Below are 13007 nucleotides of genomic sequence, written 5' to 3'. Positions count from 1 at the left end.
AATGTTAACAGACTGGCTTAAACATGCATACACACAAAAACATTGGTGCAAGTTACGATTATAAAAGAAACTATGCCAAGATTCTGGATTTAACCCTGTCAACTAATGATTTGACACCACAGACTGAAGTTTTAAAAAAAAACAAAAAAAAATAAAGTAAATGAAAGAGCAATCTTCCTAGAAATAAAAATATTACATGGAACCTGGACATGCTTTGATTGTTCTTAAATCAGAGCATCAATTTTCAAAGTTCTCATTTCATTTTATTTAGTAATTAGTAGAAGGGGAGAAAGAAAAGCACTACTTGTGGCATTTATTTTCTTATTTTTTGCTTTCTCAAATTTTCAAGAGACAAGGTTGCTTCTGGTTACATCTTTTTAGAGCTGTATCACTAGGCAAACAGCATTTAGAGAACATACATATTTAGCAGAGTTGCATCATCATTCACTGGCCACTTGGCAAGTTTACAGCAGTTCATAATATAAGGAGTGGTTTTAATAAATCTCTAAACTGCTGAAGCCATTACGAGATACAACACTACTACCACCAGAAACATTAAAGCACGTGTCTTTATTATGTGTGTCAGCTAACAAAAACAAATAATAAAATATAAGGTTAAGCTTTTATATTAATGTGACTAGACAAATATGTCACTAAATGTAATGCAGTCCTCAACAAAAAAAGTTGAAATGAATTAATGGTTATCTGAATTATCATCCAGTATAATAAAATCTTTTTTAGAATTAAATTACCTCCTTTGAGCATAAAAAGGATAATCATAGGTTTTCTTACTGACAGAGTCTTTTGTAAATACTGAAAATAACTTACAAGCTACAATATTGTCATTTCAAAAAGTACTCATAAAAATTGTTCCAAAAATCATATGCAAAACAGCATCAGTAAGTTAATCACACTTTCAATTGTCTTTCCATTAAGACAGGTTTTTTTAAACTTCACAGCAAAATAAAAAGCAGGCAAGGAAAATCACAGGTAAAGAAAGGTGCTATTCTGATAAAGACAGAGAAGCATCCCAAAATCTTCTACAATTCCTTAAAAAAATAAAAATAAAAATTAAAAAAAAAATCAAAACCAAAACAAACAAACAAAAAGACACCACCAAACAAGAGACTGGCTAATCTCAGAACCTTAAATCTAGAAAACATATGTCTGCTTTGCTAAAAAACAAACAAACAAACAAAAAAACAAACCTAAACCATGAAGCCAAGCAACCCTATTCCCTGTTAAAAAAAAAGACCAAACAAACAAAAAACAACCAAACAAACAAAACCACAAAACAACAACAACAAAAAACTACAACAGGGCCTAGTACTCAGAATCTACAAGCACAGCTTCTGGTCTGTTAGATTTTAAGAGAGATCTAGGAGAGAAACTTTCACATCAGTAGGACAGGACATCTAAAGACCATAAGTATCTTGAGAGAACAAAATTGAGCACAGGGCTATGACATAGGCTGTAAAGTGAGAAACTGAATGTAAGGATCCACACCCTCACTTTTATAAGCAGGAAGAACCCAAAGGCCCAAACATTTGTGCAGGTATTAAGTCAGTCCACCTGACTAGAGATTCCCAGTTATGGAAAGATAAGCACGAAAGATGAGAATGCAAGATTTATCCACCCCAATGAGAAAGAACTATGTAACAGGTTCCTCCTCAGTTAGAAACTCACCCTCAGGTTTAGCATAATCACAGGGAAAAGCCATATATGAGTGTTCTCTGAAAAGAAGAGCATGCAGGGCTGCAGGGGTTTTTTTGTTGTTATTTTAAAGCTCATTCCAAGGGGTACAGAAAGGATATGGCTATTCACATCCAGCTTTAGTGGTATAAATTTAAACTCAAGAATAATGCATAGCAATGCTAAACTTGAGCAGAAAAGTAAAGATTCAGGTGTGACAAATTTACCTACCACGTACCACAAATTAGCATGACTGTCAAGGACTGGTCCAAATCTTCCTGGTATCCTCGTTTGTTTTATCAGGTTAACTCTCCATTAATTATACTTTTAACAGCTACAATGTCATAGTGCAGATGTGTACTTTCTTACCCCATATTGCAACCCTATTTCTTGGAGTCTTCTCTTCTGATGACAAATGACTTCATGAGTTCTGAACTTCTCCCGCCGAAGTAACTGTGTGACAGAAATGTCCACCCTACCCTTACCAGTATTGCCATAGCTTAAAGACTGATGGCCACTCAAGCAGACATTTTATTTTCTCCCCAGTGTTATCTGGCAAAGCTACAAACAGTAGCAGGCGCACAGGAGGTACACACACCAACTCTGGAGGGTCACTACCCCCCTCAGTCACATTCAGGTGATCTCCAGACAGCCATCTTTCCATATGAAAGTTTTACATCCTGCTGTGGGAGCCCTGAAATAGAACTGACCTCTACAGATATCACAAAAACAGTCATACCCAATAAAAAGATTTTCTAACTAAAAATATATTCCATGAATACAGCCTTAAACTCTTTATAACCTCTGTTCACTGTTCTGACCCATTGTTTCATAGTTCATCTGTCCAGTACCAACTAGAAACTGGACACTGTGCCTTGTACTCAGATTGATCAGAAAACACTCCATTTCACGTTCAGCACAGCAGCACTGTCCTTCCTCCATTGTCTGCACCTATGCCTAAGAATCACCACGCCTTACCTGTCCTCATTCTACACTTTCCCCAAGCAGTTGCTAAAAGCAATACCAGGCAAGACAGACTTCTGACCCAAGCTAATCTGGCAATTTTTATGTGCATCTTATCTATTCCACTAATCCTCCCTCCCAAACTACAGACACTACCACACCATACATGCTTATGTAGACCAAACTACAAAAATATTCACTTGGCTTGTACAGCTCTGCATCAGATACTGATCCATTAAACAAGACTTGTCAATCATTCTCTACACTTGGAAACTCATTACCATAAAAGGTGATTGTTTCTTTGGGTTTTTTTCTTCCAGAGAATGACACCATAAGATTTATACCAAAACATTTGTTCCAGACTGTTACCAGACTGGTGAATTTCCAAAGGGGGGTGGGAAAGAGGCTATGTCAGGGAAAGTGTGATCAGTATTTCTACACAGTATTTTTGTTTTCAATGTCAGATGGGTATCTCCAATCTTTCAAAATCAACAGAAACTTTATCATGAAGCATCTGTATTTTTATGCATAGTAAACAATGTGACAGACCTACAAAGGCAAGGAAAGGACAGGATTACCAGAGACCACATTTGTCATAAAACCAGTTTGGCATTCTCTTCCATTTCTGCATATAATCCTTTTCCAGATTATGCCCCTGCTCCCCACTTACCTAGCATATATGGGCAACTGCTGAAGCAGTTGTAGAAGTGAGAGCCTCTAAAAGACCCTACACACACAGCCATCACATAAAAAAAACCCTGTGCACAGATAATTAAAACATAATTTCTTTATGTATGCTATGTAAAATTTTATATCCAGTAGCCACTTTCTAAGAGTTTATACCCCATTTTAAGCTTATTCTAGATAAAGTCTCTTATATATTAAATGGCAGAAACAAAATTTAAATTCTCACCAGATCTGTTAAAATTATACTATGACTTTAGGAAGCATCCCTTCCAGTAGTCATTCATAACAGAGCTTACCTATGCCACTGCCTGCAGAATCAAGGCTGCAGACTAAAACTGCAATGGCAGACTTGCAACCTAAAATGAGGAGACCTGAATGCACAACAAAATTTTAAAAGAGACTGAATATTATAAAAAAGTTCAGCACTAGCCATGTTCAAAACAACTTTCTCTAAGTAATATGCCTGTAAGATTACAATCTCAGTTAAATACTATTTACCATCTCACTCATTTCTTTCAGAAAAGCCTTCCTTCTAACAGCAAACAAAGAACTGGTATTTTCAGGCAAACTAGTTTTCCAACTCAAATGCACAGAGGGATTAAAAATGGGGTTTATACTGGAACCTATCTGCTTCATAAAGCTCTCATAAAATTGGAACAGATACCTGGCTGTTACCTAGGAAACAGCAAGTAAAGTCAAGTTCTGTGTAAACTATTAGGTCTTTTTAACAACTGGAAAATTAGAAACAAAAAGAGTAGTTTGGTGCAGAAATTATTTACTGCAATCTACAAGATAAACACAGTCCCTCAGTACTTAATATCTTTGAATCATGCTGATTCAAATTCAGATATGAGCCTTGAAACTTGCAATTTCATTTCAGAAGGAACTTCCAGCTTCTTCTGGAGAATTGCTATGGTCTGCCTTTACTTAAATAGTAATCTCAGCATTGGTAAGAGCTGTGTCTTCAAGTATGCAGAAAGCTACAGATTTCATACGCACCTACAAAGACCAAGCTTACAATATATCTATCCAAACACTGCCATGCACCTGACTTAACATTTTCTAGTGGCACATCCCTTTCTCTTCCTTTGATTCTAGCTCAAGTGTGACATGAAGACCAAACATTGTTTCCAAACAAATAGAGAAGGTCACGCAATTCAATCACCTGGAAATAAATATCATACTACCTGACCTGTTCCTTATCTATGTGAGCATATTTTCCCTCTCCTCAAAGTTTCCACTGTAGTTACTGTTGCTGCAGCTCTAGCGGTATCAGCCAGTAATACGACCCAAAGAAAGCTGAGCGGGCTGCTAGTGTTGGCGCTGTCACATGGCGTAAAATTGCTGTGAGCAGGATGAGACAATGATGTGCTTGAATGACAGCAGCTGTTCTGTGCTGGCATCGCCACAAGCAGAGCTGTAATCACAGCCAGGTGCAATGGTGGGAATTTTGGGGGATAAAGGCAACACCTGCACCTGTGGCACTCTGTAACTTCCAGCCATGCAATATTTTTTTTTAAAGACCATCTATCATTTTGACAAGCTCCCTACCTGACTGTCACCAGAGCAAGCCACCTTTTGTGGATTTGTTTCCTTAGCAAGGCCTTTCCCCCTTTTGTACAACATCACATTTCAGCCTCATATATGCTTCATAAACAGAAAAGCATATGGTAACTATGGTGTAGGAACCACTGAATCATAAGAATTTGAAACACTTCTAGTTACAGTGATCAAAGCTAAATCCTTTAGGAAGATTATCCACACCAGAACCCTGAAAAAACCCTGTGACTCGAGAACTTTCATACTGCATCTTTGAGATGTGTAACTGTGAAGAGCTACCTCCAGTTAAGCTTAACTATAGTGGGAACATTTTAACAGGGGCTGTTTTGCCTCTTGGTCTGTCTATGCAGCTACAGGCCTGGCAACCGGCTGCGAATGCAACAGTCCATAGTGTGAGACCACAACTCCGAGGCCAGTCAAGGGAAGGTTTATTCGGAAAACAAAGAAATGGAGAAAAATAATACAAATCAACCACTCTTTAAACAACGAGAAGTACGTGCCTTACAAGCAAGGAAAAAGAGACGCCAGATCCACTCGCGCCCCTGCACCCATCGCCGCGTGAAACTGGCGACGATGTCACCACTTCTCCCAAAATACCGCTCCAGGGACCCGGCGTGCCCGCAGCGGCGCGTACCGCGGGAGCGGAGCGGAGGGGCAGGGCGAGCCCCCACCCCGGCGGCGCGGCCCGGCCCGGCCAGGCGGTGCCCGCTCCGCTCCCTCGGAACTTCACCCCCCGCTCCGGCACGCGAACGACACCCGCACCGCGACCGCGGAGGCGTCGCGACCACCACCCCCCCACAAACACCAACACACCCCTCAAACACCACCACCACCGCGCCCCGGTTCCGGCTCCTGCCGTCCCTTTGGCATTTTCGGATTGGCGCCGGCGTCTCACGGCGGGCACCGCTCTCGCCCAACTGCGGCCGCACCGCGGGACGCGTTACTTGTCCCTTCAGGAGGGAGAGGGCGACGACCCATCCCGCGCGGCGACACCGGCACGGCCCGGGCAGGTGCCAGGGGCAGCGAGCACCCAGCGCCCCACCCCACCCCCGAGACCCTCGCCCCGCTACCAGGGAAGTTGGGAGCGGCGTGGGCGCTCCCCACGCCGGGCAGCCCCCCAGCCCTCCCCGCCCCCGCCGGGCAGGGGCAGCGCCCGCAGCCGCGGGACGCCCGCGGTTCGCGGAGCAGCAGCAGCGGCTGCAAACACCTACCCGGAGAGCTTCCCAATCTTCACAAAGCTAAACACATCCATCCATGCGGCCGGCCAGCTCTGCCCGTCACACTCACTCACTCCAGCAGCAGCAGCGGCGGCGGTGGCAGCAGCTCCATGTCGGGAGAAGGTTGCGTCCAGCGGCAGCAACAGCCCTTGCAAAAAAGCAGGAGCCGGCGAAGACAGCGGCTGCTACCCCCCTCCGGCGGGGAGCTGGGCGTGCAGCATTTTGCAGGACCGGCGCTCGCAGGATCTGCGCGCAGCCCTCCCCCTCCGCCCCCCCCCGCCCCGCTCCCCGCCTGCCGAGCGCTCTCCCGGGGTAACTCCGGGATCGGAGCGGGCGCTGGAGCTGCCCGGCAGGAGCGCTGCCCGCAGCCCGGGCTGTGCACCGGGAGGCTGAGGAGGAGGCGGCAGCGCTCCGCCGCCTCTCTGCAGCACCCTCAAAGGAGGGTGGCGTCGCAGGGTGCCGAGGAAGGCGGAGGGTGTATCGGGGGAGTTTCTCCCTTCGCCGGCGCTGTGTCCCCTCCGGAGGGGGAGCGGAGGGCGCGGACGGCGGCCCGGGCAGCGCCTCTCGCCAGCACCTGCCCGAGGCGGCCCTGCGGCCGAGCCCAGGGCTCCCCGCAAGGCCTCCCGGGGCCGCGGCGGCAGGGAAGGAGGGCGAGGGGTCGGAGAGTGAGGGGCACGCCTGGGCTCACCCGGGACAGGGACAGGCACGCTGAGCGAGAGGAGGACAGCCCTGGTGAGTACGAGACAGCTCATCCCCAGCTGTGGACCAGCACCCTGGGCCTTATAAAGCAAGAACTTGGGAAAGCAGAGAACCCTCTTCTCCTCGGCAATCACACTGCTCCACGCTTTTGGCCTTTTGGCCTTCAGCCCTCGCACTGGGTGCTCATCAATGCTGGACTGAGAACAGGCACCAGGGCTGAAATCCGCTGCCTGGCTGCTGTCACCATCCTGTGACCTCTCCACCCTGGCAGAAAAGATTGCAGGAATGGAGTCCTCATCGTGATAGGAACGTGACAAGGACGGTTCGTGACAACATAGTTAAAATCAAGCATTATTCATACCACATCTTACAGAAAAATGGAACATCCATGTGTCCTGACATGAGAACAGTACAGACACATTGCCTTACACTTCTGCCGGGCATCAGGCTTTAAATGAGGCACTGGAGTTTAGCTCTCTGTAAGCTTCCTGTGAGAGAGCGGAACAGGTGAAATTCAAATTCATCTTAACACAAGCTCTACACTGTAATTCAGTAATTCTCAGCATGGGAATGGATTTTTCTCCAGTGTTTCTATTTGTGTGTTTGTTCTCTGAGTAGATTGACATGCTCTTTACTTCCTGCCTTCACAGAATTTTGGTCTCTTCTGCACTCTCCCACAACCAAGAACTTCAAAAATGACAGGGGAGCCCAACATGTAGACTCCAGCAGCCAGATGAAAACAATGCACTTTTCTAATATTAAGACTTGTATTGATAAGAGAACAAAAAGAACAGTGAGTACAAACACTTGCTGTGAATTGGGTTTCAAGCTATTCTTTAAAACAATAACAACAAAGAATGATTGATCATCTATTTATACTGGGAGAACATTGAACTGCCAGCTAAAAAGCACTTGCTGGCCTGCCATGGATGTAAACGGCTTGGGCATATTCTGAGACGCCATATGAAATATTTTGTGCTAGTGCATCAAAATATTTATGTGGTACTTACATGTAACTATATTTATTTATTGTTTTACCAGATTTTTTTTAAAACTGCGGAACCTGTGCCTGTCATTCATGCTGCTCTATTGATTGGTAAAAGCTACAAAGATAACACAGTTTCAGCTGGTTAGAAACTGATTTATTTATAAATCTGTCATTATTTATTTATAGACTGAGGAGATAGGCCAAGATCCTACAAAGCTAACTGAAGCTCATGAAATGATACACCATATATAAAATTAAGCACATATGTTCTGTATCAAACAAGGTTCTCATCTTGAGCACTTCATGCTCCAAGGCTTCTCACTTAAAGGTGCCCTAAAGTGTAGTAGTGAGAGCTAGAGAAAGGCAGTTCTAAAGGGTCACTGGAATTTCTGTGGTTTCAGGGTCTTTCAGTGGAAAGGTAATTGTGACCCTAGGATATACTGACTGAGGTATTTCCGGTAGAGATATGCAGGAATGCAGAAATCATAAGATCTGATCAGAAATACCATACTCAGCTTATTCAAAAAATACATTTGAGAAAAATGAGACCAGGTGCAAGTGTTAAAGGTAATGAAGAGCCACTCTTATGGGGGGAAAGAGCTTTGCCTAGTAAAAACAAAGATTGAGGTAAAAAAGACCGTTGTTTATAAACATCAGTATGGTAAACACAGGGTGGGTACTCAGAATGATAGGGCTTTACAGAAAGGCATTAAAATTTGAAATGAAGCTAAAATTATCTCCTCTTTCTTTGGTTTTCCAAACAGATTGATGTAGCATTGCTGTGTTTATAGCTACTTTTATATTTTTGTTTTCCTAGGCAGAAGCTATTGCAACATTACAAATTTTCCAGAGTTCCTGTGGAGATACTCTTGGACTAGCCAGAATCCTGGCAGTCCATTAATAACAGTATCTTATTAATAACAGGAATCTTATTCCCAGATGTGCAAACATGAACAGAGAACCTGGACAAATGTTCTTCTTCCAGCTATGCTAAATACTGGTAACCTTTTGAGCTGTGTGATGTGAGAGTCACATGTGGGGAATGAGACTGGGGTGTGAGAGTGAGCTTTAGTTCATGGTTCTTTGGCTTCTGGTGTCACAGCAACTGGATACAAAACTATGTCAGTCATAGGAAAAGATGAAAATTGCAAAGTGCTGGGCATTGTTCTGTTTCAAGAGTGAATGTTGATATATGTAGTTTGGACTGGCTTTGGAGCCGTCATACCCTACCTCTGTGGTGCAAGCACCTGTCACTGCAAACCATCTCTTTCTAGAAAAAGTGACATAAATTGCCCTTTGCAGGTGCTTTATTTTCTCTGTTAACCCCAGTGAGAGGAAGCCTAGAGGCCTACCTTTGACTAGAGGACTGTTGTCCAGATGACTAAAGTCAGGTGAAATACAACCCATTTGAAGGTGACAAAGGTACGTTGTAAACACTGTATGAGAACAGACAACCAAAGACAGCAAACCAACATGTATTCAGTATCTCAGTAACAAACAATAATTGAACATGAAGTTCTTAATCTTAAAACAGGAATCTGACATCAATTCCTGGCTAAATTCTTAGCTGGCTTTTTTTTTTTTTCCCCTTGGATAGCATAGTAAATATAGCTTTTTGAGGATGCTTTGTTACTGGGTACTATTATCTTTTATTACTTCAAACTAATCCAATTAAGACACTTAATACTAACGTTTTGTGTAATCATAGATATCCTTGTGTAGACTGTGGGCCAGTAAAAGCCTTGATTTCATATAGTATGGCAGTTTCATATGCATTTCCAGAGAAGGGATTCAGTGTCTTATTTTATAATGCTCCCTGTTCTAAAGGAAATGGCAGACATATGTAATGCGGACATGAATGTTACATTATTTAAACTTTAAAACCTATTAAATCACTGTAAAGACTGAATTTTTTTAAAGACCCTATTATTTTGGTCCTAGAGAAACTGCTATGAAATACAATGTGAATATCTTTACAACTAACATGAAGAAACATTTATTTTTGTGTTTCTGGGTTTTAGGGGTTTTCATTTTTCCTTCTGAGGCACTAAATAATCACCAGAAGAATGTGCTTTGGGTTTTCTTGGATACTACACAGCTCAAACTTTTAGGCTTGGGGCTAAACAACATCTCTTGTTACTTACAAGATACATAGAATTTGATCCTAGATAATTTAAATGAAGACAGGTAGAATCCTATACCAAAAATATAATATGAAACATCTGGAAATGGCTCGTTTTCATTTAAATACTTTTGCAGGTCTCACAAGTTTTTGTCTCACACAAATTCAATATTTATCACTATAGTTTTTCTAAGGCTAGTCAAATGGGATTTTCTTATGGTTTGGAATCTTAAAAAGATCGTTTAAAGTGCTAAAGTGCTGTATCCCACCTTCAAAATGGTTTAAAATTCATCAGCTTGGGAAGGTTTTTTTAGATAACAACTGAAGGTTCCACAACTTTTCTGCAGTGCTTCCTGATATTACTCATATCCAAAAGGCAACAATGTTTAGAGGAATGTGATAATAAAATCCATTGAGTAATGACGTGTTAATACATAACTGGTGATGCAAAGTTTTGCAGGAAGATATTTTGTCATTGTGATCTGCTAATTACTGAATGTTATTTCTAAAGATAGTTGCTTATGACTGTCATGTAGTAAGTCCTGTAGTACTGTGGGCTTGTACTTTAAACTGTTACATTCTCTTTTTTCAGCCTTGAATCTTTGAAACACAGATATTATAGAAAGCATTTCTTTATTCTGGTGCTTCCTAATCCTATATAATTTCATATTAAAAAATTGTAACCATTACAGATTTTCTCAATCTCTACATTTACAGCATTGTCAAGAAGTCCCTCTGCTTACTTCAATCTACTCACCAGTTTCTTCATGTCACTTTTGGCACATGTATCAAATAGAGTTTTATCTGGCATATTTTTTAATTGACCCATGCAGACTTTAAGCCCTGAATGCTTTCAATTTTGCTGAATAATTTAGTATGGTAGACATGATGTGTCATATACAAATGCAAAATTAGATCATAGATGGTTGAAAATTTAAATAGGAAATAAGATTTTCGTTCTTGCCAGTTAAGGAATGAATCTAGAAGCTGAAAGGATACTGAATTGTGTAGAACAAAATAAGGAAGGGTATCACAACTGATGCAACAATTCTGCTGAAACCAGACATACATAATCAAACCTATATGAGCAGATCTGTTATAGAAACAGTTAACAAAAAGTACTGATTGGTGATATGAGCTTACAGCATATTGCACCTGTAGTATTAAAAAAAATCCCCACCATTAAATAGATTGTTTTCCTATGTTGCAATACATGAACGAGATCAAGGTAAGAAAGAGGACCTTAGGCAAAATAAAGATAGTAACATTTTCTACTTCAATGAGTAAGACAATACTAATGCATTAGTTATTTTAAAATAAAATTATCTTTATAAAAAATGATTCACTTTTCTAGAATGGATGTGTATGAAATATTCAAAGCAGAACTTGGAAAGAGCAGGGTGGCTCTTTTACTGACAAAAGATCCAATTCAAGAAAATCTTGAAGACATGCTTATAATCAGCCCTATTCATGGCATCACTTAGTCTAAAATATAACTTGAAACAATTGCAAAGTAAAGCACGTGTTTAAGAGTTATCTGAACAACCATGATTTCAAAAATCATAAGAAAATATAGAAAGATGAATCAGAAGAAAAGAAATGTGAAATGTTAATATGCAATTAAGCGTGCTTCAAATTTATTTACAATAAAGAAAAAAATGGGGAAAAGCAAAACCTCATCCACCCTGTCTCAAAGGTCAATCTGAATTCTGCCATCAGGGGTTTTTTTTTCATACTTTAACCAAAACAGACTGCAGACTGAAAATTTAGTGGTAGCTTAGAGAAAATGATCAAAGTATGTATTTTTAAATGAATAAAATATTAAAAAAGCAGGACTACCACTGAAGTCTTTCCAGTATTATCTGTGTTCTTCAACTGTCATGATCAAATGTGTGGCGAATTTTAGAAATCAGAGGCATATTCAATTTTTTATTAAGACAAACACATTGAGGTATGAAGCCTTTATTTTTGTTTGTAGTCTGAAATTTAAAATCTTCATTACTATTATTATTTTTTTATTAAATACTAGAATATTATATTAGTTATGGATTAAATATTTGCCAGCTTGTCTCTCTATGAACACAAAATAGCTGTTTTCTTTTCCCTGTCAGAATGGGGCATTATTGTGAGACTCAAGAAACATTGTAAAGTTTTGTTCTCTGTGTATTTTCCTGGGAAGTATCTGCAACCATCTGAGCTGAGGGGGAAAAAAGCAATTTCATGAGAGAAAAACCGCCTACAGTCAGAGGAGTAAAAAAAAAAAAAAGGCAGATTTTTACAATGAATAGAAGCTTCATGGAGCAGTTGTATCTGAGTGCCAAAACCTAGTTTTCTCGGTCCATATTGGGCACTTGCAGATAGGTGGCCTATTTGTCAGTAATACTAAACATTCACAAATAATAAAGAGATTGCTAGTTGCTTCTAAAAACCAAGCAGCTTATACAAATTTGCCTGAGTAACTGAAGAGCCAAACTTCAGCATGTAGTCTTGAAATTTCCAGCCTATACTTTGAAAGATCACCCCCCCCATATTTTATCCACTAAAATGTGTTCTTTTGATCTTAATTGCAGGTTTAATACATCTAGGCCTGTGAATTATATGTGTGGTCTAAGGCAGCGGGCAATTAATCTTAGCTAAAGTTACAGCACACTGCAGCTGCTATTCCTGACTGTAGCACCAACAAAACTGCTGGTCTTTGTGGATCAGGGGTTGTTCTCAGTGTAACTCTGTGTTAACAAGGTGTGTACAGGCAAGTATATCATGTGGCTTGCATTAAGAATGTTGTAGAAGAGAAGACTGCAAATTTGTCCGTGGTCTAAAGTATAGTAAGGTAGTTACATGTTCAGCATACTGAGTAACATGATAAGGAGTCTTGCATGCTTAAGGCAATTCTGTTTATTCAAGTGACCACTGGTGAGAATCATTGAGGATTTTGATTTTGTTCAGGCTCAGGTTCTGTAGTGCTTCCAGTACAGAAACAGACTCCCTAGTGTGGCTTAACAATAAGTACTGGAGAATAATTATCATGGGAATATGGTATATGGAAAGACTAGTGGGGACTGAAAAGCTGAAAGGGACA

At 40.9% G+C, this 13007-nt stretch overlaps 1 protein-coding gene across 4 annotated transcripts in view; it reads right to left on the bottom strand.

Moving 5' to 3' along the window:
- The window catches only part of FRMPD4 (FERM and PDZ domain containing 4), a 301848-nt gene extending 295619 nt beyond the window's left edge, over positions 1-6229 (bottom strand). For 3 of the 4 annotated variants that reach the window (XM_064646614.1, XM_064646608.1, XM_064646610.1), the window contains exon 1: positions 6114-6223. In XM_064646614.1, coding sequence (XP_064502684.1) covers positions 6114-6154 — 41 coding nt within the window. In that variant the 5' untranslated portion in view covers positions 6155-6223. Of the gene's footprint in view, positions 1-6113 lie in introns of all 4 variants that reach the window. The other variant, XM_064646612.1, reaches the window with a different exon arrangement.
- Between the last annotated feature and the right edge of the window lie 6778 nt (positions 6230-13007).

The sequence above is a fragment of the Pseudopipra pipra genome, chromosome 2 (assembly GCF_036250125.1).
Source record: "Pseudopipra pipra isolate bDixPip1 chromosome 2, bDixPip1.hap1, whole genome shotgun sequence".
Classification (NCBI taxonomy): domain Eukaryota; kingdom Metazoa; phylum Chordata; class Aves; order Passeriformes; family Pipridae; genus Pseudopipra; species Pseudopipra pipra.
This window is presented reverse-complemented; position numbering and strand designations above follow the sequence as displayed.